Source organism: Sinohyriopsis cumingii, chromosome 7, assembly GCF_028554795.1.
Source record: "Sinohyriopsis cumingii isolate HCF-2022 chromosome 7, ASM2855479v2, whole genome shotgun sequence".
Lineage (NCBI taxonomy): Eukaryota > Metazoa > Mollusca > Bivalvia > Unionida > Unionidae > Sinohyriopsis > Sinohyriopsis cumingii.
The window spans coordinates 107,087,790-107,102,367 of NC_142967.1; the positions used below are offsets into that span (position 1 = coordinate 107,087,790).

Below are 14,578 nucleotides of genomic sequence, written 5' to 3' on the forward strand. Positions count from 1 at the left end.
TGCAAACCTCACATTTCACCCGCCACTCTCTCAGAAGTTCATAATATCCCTAGAGCGCCCCCATAAGTGCTGATGGCCGTTATCTGAATGTGCGCATAGCAATTAACCACTTTGCTCCCGCAATTTTTGTTCTAGATTTTGCCCTTTTTGCATTTCACATGAAAGCAGTGAATGATAGAATCTTGTTAACCCAACAAGTCGCAGCGTTTTTGATGGATCGATGTGAAACTTTGTACATGTTATGATCATCATCAGTCGATAAGTCACTTTGCTCCGACTGTGCTTGCTAGAGATATTGCTTGTTTTTACTTGTTTATGATAATACTCTGAACATGTTCTAGTTATCATCACAAGATGTGAAATATCAAACTCGCTGTGTTCCTCCTATTTCTTTGCTTTTTATTTTGTCCTACAGCTAAATATAATGCAAGACATAGTTTTGTGAATGCGATTTTTCTTTTCTTTTTATGCATCGCTGTGATCTTGGTACAAACTATTGCCATCTTATTCAATATTAAAACAATCTTTGTACTCCTGCATTTTTCTGTTAGTGGTATTGCCCTTGTTACTTGCAGATAGGTGCAGATCTGACATAATTGTGTGAATGCGTCTACTCTTGCAGTTTTTCTAGGGATTTATCTTAAACTTTGCACATACTGATGCCATTATCTAAATATATGAATGTTGACCAATCATTGCACTCGCGCTGTTATTGGAAGAGTTATGTACCTTTTCGACAATAGACTCGTCCACATCGTGTGTGTGAGATACGAGTGAGGTGGGGCTATATTTAAGTGAAAATGTCTCACCTTCCCTCAAATTTATATATTTGTAAGCATAAACATATTTGACGGTGAACGAAAATCTTTGATAAAAGTTGCGATAGCCAAAATGCTCGAATCCCTTAAGTAAACCGCTCGCTAAATTTGGTCCAGATTTATGTATGCGGAATGAAACTGGAAGAAAACAATGCTTGTCTTATGCGCATTTTTCTTTTTCTTCAAATTTTATTTCTGGTGTCTGTATTGCTGTATCAGTCTCCATCTTATAATATACACGAATCGAGCTTTGACGTCAGAATAAATCATATCAATCATGGAGGCAAGGATTACGTAGTTTACTCAGAACTGTGGTGGTGATTTGTGGTATATAAAAAACAGCTGTCAATTCATCGGTAAACTAGCTGTATATGTTGCATATAGCTGTAATTGTTGGCTCAAAACATCTGTAACAATTGTATCTAAGTGTGAAAGGCGTTTGATATATTTTGTTTTAACCCTACCCAACCATTCACTCCCACCCGAGTTTGCAGCCAGTATCCGCAAAAGTTCCGTATCATATACTCGGCCTTGTGAAGCAGTCCACAAAGTAGGATCACATACAATCAATCTATTCCTACCCCTTCAGTTGGTGCTGAGTTCACGTTACAAGGAGAAGAATCGGATAGATTAATGAATGTATGGATACAAAGACAGACGAACATGACAAATCTCAATATATCCGCAAAATTGCGGATAAAATTCTCCATGAAAATGAAATCAGTTGGAAGAACGGTTTCTAGAAGCAGTCTAAATAGTTATGTCTAAATTACGCAAAATGCTCATCTGAAAATGCGTAACGGACGATAACTAAAACACATAATTTTCTCACAGGCCCATCGCCTGGTACAATGAATGGATAACAGGACAAAATAATTTACTTTACAAACTGGCATTAACTGCCATCTAAATACATATCTTTCACTTTCTTTTGTTTCAAGCTGTAATGCACCGATTAGATAGCAAATTTCACATAAAATGAAAATCGAGAGACTATTGTTTTTATAACAAATATTGCATAAAATGTAATTTATACTACCGTTTGTCTCCGTAGAAAATCAGACAGGAGACCGTTTTTTCAAGACTTCAAATAAACACGCTGTTGCTTGTGTTTGATAGATTACAGTTAAATTGATTTATATTTACACGTTTTGTCTCGTGAGATGTTTTTGTCACATTATATTAGTGTACTGCCTCAGGTATACATTAAAATGTTTAGCATGTCTTTTTATGCAACTACTGGTATCTGTATTTCACATATAATGAGTGATCGGGGACTTATTTCACGGTTAAATATACACATTCTGATTTACCTCGCAGAGGGTGTTTGTTGTACCAAGCGCCTTCCATGTCTTTCTCCATGCCAACCCCATGCAAGAAAATAGAATACTGACGAGCTGCGTTGTTGAAGAACACAATCTCTATTTGCTCGCCAACTTCGGCTTTTATAGGAGGCCCTAGAAGATTCAGGTGCTGCTCTTGTGGAAGTCTCGACTTTCGCACACGAAAAGTTTCATCGGTAAACTCGTTAAAAACGACCTTCTTATAAACATTGCCCAGAGTATCATCAGCAGCAGTCTGGTGACGCGAATGGTGGTCATCACTGCAAAAAAATCAACTTTATCCTTGTACAATTTCACACAAATATTGAAACTAAAATAATATTTTGACCTGTTATATATGTAGCAACTAGCATACTATAAATGTCTTAACTCTAATAATTGTATTAATAATATGATTAATATTAGTATTAATAATATTATGGGCGTGACTTCAGGAAAAGTGAATATTTATTAATATGTGTATATTTCTTTTTCAATGGAACGTAACAAATAAATCGTAAAATATTGTAACCATTCATATGTGCAGCAGCGTGTTTAATACAAAATGTTTAAGCTTCAACATTTTGTATAAAAATGCACGAGATATGTTAGGACGAAAATTTAGATGTTCCAGTAAGCCATCCTAAAGAGCTTCTTGTCCACTTGTTTACATTTATGCAACTCTGCTAATGTTAAAAAGATGCAATGTTTAAAAAAAATTATAGTTGTACAATAATTATGTTTTTATGCCTGTATTACGAAACCTTTAGGAAACTTGCCGGTTTTTGTTAATATGCATGAACGGACCAATTAACAGATATATATATATATATATATATATATATATATATATATATATATATATATATATATATATATATATATATATATATATATATATATATATATATATATATATGTGTGTGTGTGTGTGTGTGTGTGTTTGGTTTCATGCAGAAAATTACACGCCTGTTTTGTTCCGAATCGGCTGAGAGAACGAGTTTATTATAGAGAGGGATACATCAAGACATTAGACTGAGTCGTATTCATACACGATATCAAACGAGCCCTTTCTCACAATTTGGAATATGGTTTCGTATTTATGATATGCCCTCTTTTTGACGTTTTACAGGTACCGTTCATTTTACAGTGTGAATACAGTTCAAAGTAGACTGGAATTTATAAATGCTCTATTTGGTGCATCTAAGAATATCAATAGGCGGACGTCAGTGAAAACACCTAAATAGGACCAATCGTGGTTTCCGAAGGAAAAAAAAGAAATACGGATTGAACATCGATATCGAACACCAGATCAATGATCAAAGATTCAATTGGGATACGATATATAACCATATTGTCGGCAGTCGTTTCACTCAGTACTTTCAACTGTGCCTGTTTATAGGAAATATTTTCAAAGAGTGGAATTGATATTAAAATACCAATGTGTGTTTTAATGATAACAAATTCAGAGTTGATGCAAATCATTCCAGAAAATCACATGGGTCTGTTTCAGTACCTTTTGGTACTTTTGCATTTCAGGAATGAATTATCATGTTGACGTATCTTGGTATTTGAAAATGTATCTGGAAATCCGAATAAAATGAGAGTTTTAGCCATGTGCAGCCATATTTATTAGTTTTAATTCCAAAGTTTTCATAATATCTGCATCTATCGGCCTTATACTGCATGCTATGGTATACTTACACGCCCATGTCGTTGCCGTGATCTGTGACTCCACCTTGGAAATGGTCATTACCCAAAGGCTGGTAGTTCCACTCCACCTCCTCAGCCCCGATAAAATACCTCCTGGTTCTTTTGTATGTGGTAGGGGTTGGACGATTGGCTGGGCAGGAACGGACGTTAAAGAAAGCAGTCATTCCTTCTAAAATAAGTAAGTAAAACATAAGAGAAAGACGCCTTGCGTCAGAATACATGACCGGACATGAATATAGCCGTTTCATTATATAAATTAGTAACTTTCCCAGACGTAATTAAAATGTATGCAGTGAGTGTGTGTGTGTGTGTGTGTGTCTGTGTGTGTGTGTGTGTGTGTGTGTGTGTGTGATTTGGATTTTTAATGTAGATTTAACATGTTTTTTCAGTCATATCGCTACGATGTCTGCAGTGTGGCAGTTTAGAGTGATGTCTAGCACTGGGGCATCATGCCGCAGACATGCAACAACATGTTCCACCCAGTCACACTATCCTGACACCAGGCCGACCAGACCTAACAACTAACCTCTTAATGCTGAGCGCCTAGCGAGGCATCTGTTAGTACCACTTTTATGTCTTTGGTATGACTCGGCCGGGGTTCTAACCCTCGACCTCCGGCATCCGAGGCTGACTCTCTAACGACTAGGTCACCGGTCTGGATGCATATTGGAATGGATTTTCTGCAAGGTTATCCAAAAGAAAGACTACACCATAAAACATGGATTTGAATCCATTGGAAATGTTTAACTGTACAACTTCAAAAGCCGCTGAAGAGACAGTTTAAAATCATACTTTTCATTAGGTTAAATAGGCATTCTATGATATTGGCCATACAACACAGCTTTGCCATAAAAAGAGCATTAAAAAATAAACTGATTTCTGCATGGAAATTATGATATTTACATGTTTAAAAATACACAGGTTCTGAACGCAAATGTTTAGCTGTCATCGTCTGATATTTTGTTAAACTGTAAAAGAAGAATAAGGCTGATGAAGCAGAAATCAAAAAGTAGGCTTAAGAAATGAATATCTTACAATATCCTTAAACCCTGCATATCACAGACACTGATGAGCATGTCGAAGATGAAGAATAGTTTCTTAGAATAAAAGCAGTTGCGATAGGTTTATCTTGAAGCAAATTTTGTAGGAATAAAGCGCCAACACTTTTGTAAGCAATAATTTTTGTACATGATCGATAAATAATAGACATATTAAATTCAAAGATTGCTCAACATTTAACAGGTCGTGGAAAGTAAATAATTCTCGAGGTTGACCACGGAGCCAATACGATTGTGAGAATCGATTTAACAATATTGAAATAAGAAATATAAATCAAAATTTGGACTTAAGACTCATCGGTTCTCAATTCTGTTTTTTTTTATGACATATTATCACTTTGGTGGTCCAGTATTTTCGATTTCAGTGTAAATGTTGTTTACTACAGCACAAAGTTCACAAATATATATATATATATATATATATATATATATATATATATATATATATATATATATATATATATATATATATATATATATATATGTATGTATGTATGTATGTATGTATGTATGTATGTGTGTGTGTTTGGTAGCACTAATTACAACGAAGTTGGACTCATAACACCTATACGTACCTCCCTAACTCTATTTCCCAGCAGGTATGATACATTTTAATGACGATGATACACTCCAAACAACGTGTCTGACGTTGTTGTTACGAGACTGAACTTGAGTTTCAGGACTCACGGTACTAATTTTATATAACAAATTGGAACCAGTCTAGAAATGGATGACTATAAAATAGAAAATATATGAGTTTGGCTGGCCAGGAATGGTTGATAATGAAAGTTTGATTTTAGTAAAAAAGAATATTTTGATAGTAAATCATGGTTGTAGCTGAAAAAATAGAGACCTTGTATTAATGGAATTTTAGTTCTTTAACAGTCTTGAGTTTGGAACACTCATTACTGAATTTAGCACCAGAATCTTTGGTGCGGAATTAAAAAAAAAACGTGTTTCAAAGATATGTTGGTCCAGAAAAGTCGAGGTTAATATTCTTTTCTCTGCACAGAAGCTGTCATGCAGGATGTACCTATACTGAGAATTATAGGTTTGATCATGAGCACACAAAAATTTAAGATATCGAATTTTTAATATCATGGTGTATGCATGGGTTTACTATGGGAACTGAATTAGTACCTTGAGACCTTAAAGGGTACGTTGCCAAAAGATGTTTTTAGAATTATTTTCGTCTCTTCTGAGGAACAAGTAGATTATTGAGCTCGCTGACAACTGCGTAATACTTCCAGTGTTTGTGACATTGCAGATAATATTCATCCTCCGTCTGTGCCCCATAGTACGGAATCTTTTGTACCCATACTGCAATGTCAATGTCAAGCGACCAAAAAAAAAAAAATCACTGCAGTTCAGAGGAGAGTTTCCAGACTAGATGTTACGGCAATGGCGTCAGTGTGGTACTAATGACGCCGTTCACTAACCAATCGGGAGACACAAATTTCGCTGCCTCCCGACCTATGTTAGTCTTGACGAATTACAGTATTCTCTATCCGTCCAAGTTCTACTTCGTTTAAAAAATAATAATAATACGGACATTAGAAGTACTGGAAACTGTAGGACGACAATATTTTCTTCTAACTACCTGGTGATGAAAGAGACGAAATAGTACAAAGGTATAGTCTACTAAACATAAAAACCTTGGAAACGACCAATTATGCGCAAAGAGATTAGTTTTTATTTATATAAGGGAGTAATGTAGCATACTAATTTATTCAGTTTTAGAAATATAGGCTGATAGTGCAGATATTTATTTCGTTTTGTTTTATGAATTGATAAATAACAGTAATCTACCTTATTTATGCCTTGTCATGGGTTTTGTCCTCTATCTGCATGTATGAAACGTGAAGGTCTGCATGTTTGAAATGTGAAGGTTTGCATGTATCAAACGTGAAGGTCTGCATGTATCAAACGTGAAGGTTTGCATGTAGGAAATGTGAAGGTCTGCCTGGCAAGTGGCTTGTAACTATCTTATTTATCACGTGTTGGCGGCTAGATGTGATAAGTGGTTCGTGACTATCTAATTAATCAATGGGGATATGCTATGTATGTGATAAATGTCTTGTAACTATCTTATTCAAAATATATATTATATATTCAAAATTATAAATAGATATGTTCCTTCCAATGAGATATCAACATCTGAATTAAATTAATTGAATCGTTAGGCTGGAAAAATAAACATACATTGAAATAATAGTTTCAGTTTTGCAAATTTTCTGTTTTCGAGAAAAATACATTCCCTTTCTAAATTTAGTGGGGGGTTTTATTTCCATTTTTCCCAGCTTTCCTTTCTCTTGTAATTGTTTATTTGTTGATTAGAGTCGTTTAGATTTTAAGTTGAGCCCAAGTGGTCAAATTGCGAAATTATAACGCACGATAATTGTTCCATATTAGGCCAGGAGACGACACGGAAGTCGGTACGGTACAGTACAGCTGCAAAAGGTACGACGAAAATATAAACCGGTAAGGAAACGAAGAGCAAATTTTACGAAATGGTACAAACGGTAAGCCAAACGTTTGTAATAAAAACGACTAAAACGACTGTTATTTGTAAATTATCGGTGTAAATCTCTAAATTTAGCATATATTATCATCAGCAGAATACAAATAATGCAACCATTATGAATACACATACTTAACTGCAACACTACAGTGAACAGACATACCTATGCAAAATTTGAATTTGACTTAAGTGTATAAGGTTTCACAGATATAAACGTTGCATCGTTCTGGTTCTTTGGATATATATATTTTACTTTTACTTTCGTTTGTTTCAAGTGGCCTTAATGGTGGACGGGGCGAGGACCCAGAATAAAGAGCGATAAAGTAAAAAAAAAAATTTAAAAAAATAACAAAATACCACAAATCATTTATTAATTTATCGCAGCATACACGTGATCCACCTGAACAAACCTAAACGAAATCAGAAGCGTCCGGTATACGTCGCACAAATGTTCTATTCCCTGCGTATGACTAAGATTTGTTTGCTTGCATCTTTGTGTGCACTCTGTAATTGCCAGTTTGATTGATTATTTGAGTAGGTACGTATGATCTTTTGAGACCTGCACGTCTTGCTTACGTTGCGACTACATTATAGTCACGTAGTTCTATAAATGTCCTTTTTAACCCTGTCATTGGTTTTGTGTTTCACATTCCATGTATATGTCTACATTAGACAAGATAATTAAATCGATGATAGATTAAAACACCATAGTCTCTCAGCTTCATGAGTAAGCAGTCTTCTATCTGCTGAATACATTGCGCAAGACGAGAAACATAGACAGAAAGTTTTTGTGGGCACATATAGCTTTATTACCAACTTGTTTCGTTTTTTTTTCTTCCTTCAAATTAATACATATAATCACATCGTACACATCCTTACATATTTATTGAAGTTAACACAAACTGAAAGGATTTGTCACAGTGGCATTTATTGGACCAGACTGTGAAATTTAAATCTGTTATTGGCGGCCCAACGTAACCGTGCATTTTACAATCTGATTTCCGTTTCTAAATATACAACTTTCCTTTTAAGACAAAAGAAACTCTGTGTGTGTGTGTGTATGTGTGTGTGTGTGTCTGTGTGGTTTGGATTTTTAACGAAGCTTTCAATTTTTCAGTCATATCGTTACGATATCTGCAGTGTGGCAGTTTATAGTGATGTGTAGCACTGAGGCAAGCATGTCGCAGACATGTAGCATCATGTCCCACCCAATCACATTATCCTGACACCATGCCAACCAGTCCTAACACTAACCTCTTAATGCTGAGCGCCAAGCGAGGCAGCTGCTAGTTCCATTTTTTATAAGTTTTTGGTATGACTCGGCCTGGGTTTCAACTCGCGACAACCCCATCCCAGGCTGACGCTCAAACCACTTAGGACACAAGAGCGGTTCAAAAGAAACTGTCGTTTAACATTTGCTAAATATCACGTGGTTAGACATTTATTCACGTGTGGTGCACGCTTCCCTGTCATTCCCGTCAAATATGCAGCTGAGCGAACTGAAGAACATTCTCTCCATCTCTTAACCTTTGCTACAACTATAATTCCTGAACGACTCAAATAAAATTTCTTACTTTGAAGCCAGTACCCACGAAGGTAGTCCACACACCCCCTTACACACACACACACACACACATATATATATATATATATATATATATATATATATATATATATATATATATATATATATATATATATATATATATATATATATATATATATATATATATATATATATATATATATATATATGTATGTATGGAGCATTTTTCCTCTTTTTGGGGTGGATGCAGTACCGGATGCTTTCAAGCTATCAAATACCTACACGTAAATAATACTATTACTGAAATGTCTGACATATTTATCTGGATGTATAGTACATGAAAAAATACAATTACTTTACTATGCAAGTTAAAAATGTATGTGTTTGTGAGTAATCCGGTACTAATGCTGTCCCGAAAGTAAAATTGTGACACATGGCATACTACTTTGGTATCCGTTCATTCCCTCCCAAAATACCGGATAGTTATGTTTATTATACGATTTTTTAAATATAATTTGGACACTATGGAACATTCTGAGCTGAAAAGCAAAACGTTGAAAATTTAAATTGATAAATTTTAAATTTTTACAGCTATGAACTATTAACAGTTTTGCATCATCTTATTTGCATCAGTATGAAATAAAGTGACAGTTTCTGTATTTTTTCTTCTCACTTTTCAGATATTTTCACCATTCTCCCACTTACACGTCCGCCTCGGAAGCGGAAGGTCGTGGGTTCGATACCCAGCCGAGTCATACCAAAGACTTACAAAAATGGTACTAACAGCTGCCTCGCTTGGCGCTCAGCATTAAGAGGTTAGTGTTAGGACTGGTCGGCCTGGTGTCAGGATAATGCGACTGGGTGGGACATCATGCTACATGTCTGCGGCATGATGCCCCAATGCTAGACATCACTAAAAAATCTCACACTGCAGACATCGTAGCAAGGTGACTGAAAAATTGTTTAAGCTACGTTAAAAATCCAACACACACACACACACACACACACACACACACAAGCTAAAATGGAACATTTATTATAAGCGCAGGATCACACCTTTCGAGAATACATTGTGCCTGCGGGTCCGTTACACTATTTATTATGAATCCATGCAGTTTAATTATGTCTTTATGACAGTGTGATATATTAATAACATATGTCTATTCATATGACGTACACTAATTGTTTATAAACTTAACTACAAAGTACTCAATGAGAGAACGCAGGTGAAGAGTCCATAGTAGAGCCCAATCACTCATTTTGTTAAACCAACTGCAACTGTCAGACAATGAAAAATGCGAAAAGAAATATGTCAAAGGAATATAATGTACTTTCCCCTAGTCTTATTAACTTGGATGTCGTCAGATAGCAAAATAAAGTTCGTCTAACCCAAAGAATTTATTTTTATTTTAAATATGGGGTAAGGCATTGATTTACATCGCGCGGTAGTTCATTATAAGCATTATCATTTTAATGATTGATTCTACTGAACGGAACAGAACGGAACATTAAATGATGTTAACTGACACTCTTTAACACTTTTCCAACAAATCATTTGAACTAACTTTGGACAATTGATTTTAATATGTGCATGGTGGTGCGTAACACCTACAAAACGTTCACCCTTGTTAATAATTTCTGAGGATCATAACTATTGTGCAAATGATCAAAATAGATAGATAGTAGTTAGAGCTTCCGCCCCGGATGCGGGAGGTCGCGGGTTCCAACCCCGGCCGAGTCATACCAAAGACTTACAAAAATGGTACTAACAGCTGCCTCGCTTGGCGCTCAGCATTAAGAGGTTAGTGTTAGGACTGGTTGGCCTGGTGTCAGGATAATGTGACTGGGTGGGACATCATGCTACATGTTTACGGCATGATGACCCAGTGCTAGACATCACTATAAACTGCCATACTGCAGACATCGTAGCGATATGACATAAAAATTGTTAAAGCTACATCAAAAATCTAAATCACACAAACATTCACACACTAAGTTTTAAATCAAACCACTCTGACGACACGCATTCTTCTGACATCTTGCTATTCAGAGAGATATCTTAATCAGAGTTTGGATAGCACGTAGTTTATTTTTGTTAGAGTCTATCATTGAGGTATATGCACTTTACCATGAGTATGCCTACTAGTATGTTCTATTAAGTGACTTTGTTATAGCTTGTTACATCAGCTTCAACGTCCTTTAAGAAAAGTCCACAGTCTTACCAAACATTTAATGAAGACTGAACTTGATGAAGCTAAAAATGTGGTCATCATATAATAAGGTGTCCTGCAACACCCTTCCACAACAGTGTACTGGATGCAATACACGATAGGACTCGCGATACTAATTATATAGAACTAGGTTAATTGCCTGTCCTACGACGGGAATAAAAAAAGTATTAAAACGTTTTTAAACAATGGAATGGGTGAGTTTAAAAGAAAGTATGAACATAAAAATACAGGAAAAGTATTTTCAAAAATTTATATTCCGCTGTGTTTGGTGAGCGGGGCACGCAGAAAGAAAGACGGAAATATAAATGTGGGTGTTTATATATAAGATAATGAGACACATCTAGAAATTGGTGGAAAAAATTATTAAAAAGCATCTTTTGAGAGCGTATTGTTATGTATATTTAATTTTCATTGTTTGTTAGCGTTTTATTATTATATTCTATGGGTCAAGTAAAAATGTATTTTATAGCTGATTATAGCTGACATTAAGTTAATTTCCTGCCTGACGAGAATACTTGATTTTGGTTTTGTAAACAACATGTTCATCTCAATCTAACTTCTGAACATTGAAAATTCACCTTGAAATGCCGGCTGTACCTGTTGTTTACCACCTTTTGTATTACAATTTTAGCAACAGACCTTGACAAATTATAGCGTGGATTGTTCTGCAAATGAACTTGTGTCCTACATCCTGGCTCTTCATTTGTGTCTTGTTTTATATATATATATATATATATATATATATATATATATATATATATATATATATATATATATATATATATATATATATAATCTTATTTATCTAGAAATTATGCATTTTTACTATGTCATTTTGAGGCAAAATCAGTTGTTGTTGTTGAGTGTTTGATTTGTGCTGAAATTAATTCATTAAAATTCTTCTTCTATGGAAGTGGTCTATAATATTCGTGGAATAACTTGGAATTATTGTGAATTCAAACAAGTAAACCTTGTATTATATTGTTTTGATTCAACAAAAGACTGCTGGCACATTATTACAATTCTGGACATTGTTACATTAGAACATTAAAGACTGCAGGCACATTATTACAATTCTGGACATTGTTAATTAGAACATTAAAGACTGCAGGCATATTATTACAATTCTGGACTTTGTTAATTAGAACATTAAAGACTGCTGGCACATTATTACAATTCTGGACATTGTTACATTAGAACATTAAAGACTTCTGGCACATTATTACAATTCTGGACATTTTTGCATTAGAACATTAGAGACGATAGGCCACTACAGACACATCAACACCTTCAGCGTTGGAAATTATTTGAAATACTAATAAAGTTTATTCTGGTCTTCATTCATTAGGACTTGTGTTGGAAAGCATAGAATCATTTAGGATTTAATTCGCAAAACCGTAGGTTCGTTTTATATTTTCATTTGTATTAAGGGATAATAAAGTATTTGTTGAATTTTACAAATCTTGTTGCTTCGCACTCTTTTGTATTACTTATTTTAAGACCATAGCGTCGTGCTATCATCCTATTTGCAAATAAAAAATTTTTTAATAGGCAATGTTTTTTTTTAAAGGAATTTCAGTCCTTTTACATACCTGACGTTTGGAACACTCATTGCTGAAACTAGCAACTGATTCTTTAGTTGCTGAATTGAAAACACCTCACAAACACAATCAGATGAAACAAATGCCGCTGCTCATGGTTTTTATGCTCAGAAATTGTCATCAAGGATATATATATATATATATATATATATATATATATATATATATATATATATATATATATATATATATATATATATATATATATATATATATTGATACATATAGGTTTGATCATAAGCACTCACAAATTTCAAGTTATTTAATTTTTCATTTTCTTTCTATAGGTTTACTATGAGAGTTGAATTTGAACCGCGAGTCCTGTACTACGTGTTTTCATTTGTGGACACCTGTCAGAGCTCTACCTGTATCAGTTATGAGACCTTTTAGGTGATCCCCTTCTGTGCTACACTATGTTAATTACAGAATAATTGCACAGAGACCACTCCGGTGGCCTAATTGGTTAAAGCGTACGCATCGGATGCGGGTGGTCGCGAGTTAGATCTCCCCATCACACCCTACTATCTCTAGCTCATCCTACGATCTCTCTAAATAATCTTATGACCACTGCCGCTCACTATGCATCTGGGAACCCGAGTGGCCGAGTGGTCTAAAGCGCTCTCCGGTACGGATCACTGCCATCTAACCTCTGTCTGCGTGGGTTGAGTCTCGGATTCGGCCAATGTGGGCATGTGACAAAGCTTGCCAGTAGCTTCTCGTGGGTCGGTGTCTCTTTCCGGGGTTTTCCCGGGTTCTTCCTCTACCATTAATACTTGCCGCCATGTGTAGCCTATCGTGTGCTGATAAATGGCGTTAAACCCCACAACAACAACAAATACAACAACTCACTATACATCTCTGCAGCTCGTCTTCTCCAAATCGTTTTGCGATCTCTTCAACTCACCATGCAATCTCTCGACTTCGGATCTATCTGACTCAACCTACGATTACTCCAGCTCTCACTATACATCCCTCCAGCTCATCCATTTCGATTGATTCTGGCGTTCTATTGTCACTTATCCACATGGAAGTTGCATGTAACATGTGATTTGCTTATCTGACTTCTGCAAGAAGAATCCACCTTCTTACTACCTCTGCTAGCTATAACTACGCAGGTGCCACATCACTGTATGAATCGAATAAATCAATTGCGTTTTCCGAAGTTTCGGCGGGGGGGGGGGGGGGATATCTCAGTGGGCAGAATGCTTATCAGGTCACAACATCTCATGCCTTGCCTTAAAAAGCCCACATAATTTAAAGCCACATGGAAACTACTTCAATCACAAGACTAAAAATGGATGCATCAATATACGTACACAACGCTGGATGATTGCAATGCCCGAGATATTACGAATTTGGCTATATGAGTAAATAGCCGGACTTCAGGCGAATGTACAACGTTTGAACGTATTAATCCACCTTACTACATTCGAGGGATTGGGGGCGGCAGGTGGGATGGGGAGGGGTTGGATTCCACTCGCGGAGGGTTTCTGATGATGCGACTGGCTAATCACCTTACCTTGGTTGTGTTCGCTATTTCGGCACACTAACAGCCATAGACCCGGATTGATTGGCCGCATCAATCCTGTGATGAATGTTGCTGGATAGAGGGCCACCGTGTCCACCCTGATAAAAGATTTTCAAGAAGTTCTTACAGTATTTGGAATTGTAAGAAAGAGAAAATAGGATTCATACGGATAAGATGGGTCACGGCATGGCAGTTTATGGGTCTCTAATGTTCATTCTTCACTCGTTACTGCATCTTTCC

The 14,578-nt window shown here is 35.7% G+C and overlaps 1 protein-coding gene across 1 annotated transcript in view; it reads right to left on the bottom strand.

Annotated features, from left to right (window-relative positions):
- The window catches only part of LOC149795900 (ferroxidase HEPHL1-like), a 72,437-nt gene that overhangs the window by 15,456 nt on the left and 42,403 nt on the right, over positions 1 to 14,578 (bottom strand). The window contains exons 5-7 of the mRNA XM_089965819.1: positions 14,330 to 14,436; positions 3,845 to 4,022; positions 2,132 to 2,421 (exon numbers count right to left, since the gene is read on the bottom strand). Coding sequence (XP_089821945.1) covers positions 2,132 to 2,421; positions 3,845 to 4,022; positions 14,330 to 14,436 — 575 coding nt within the window. The remainder of the gene's footprint in view (positions 1 to 2,131; positions 2,422 to 3,844; positions 4,023 to 14,329; positions 14,437 to 14,578) is intronic.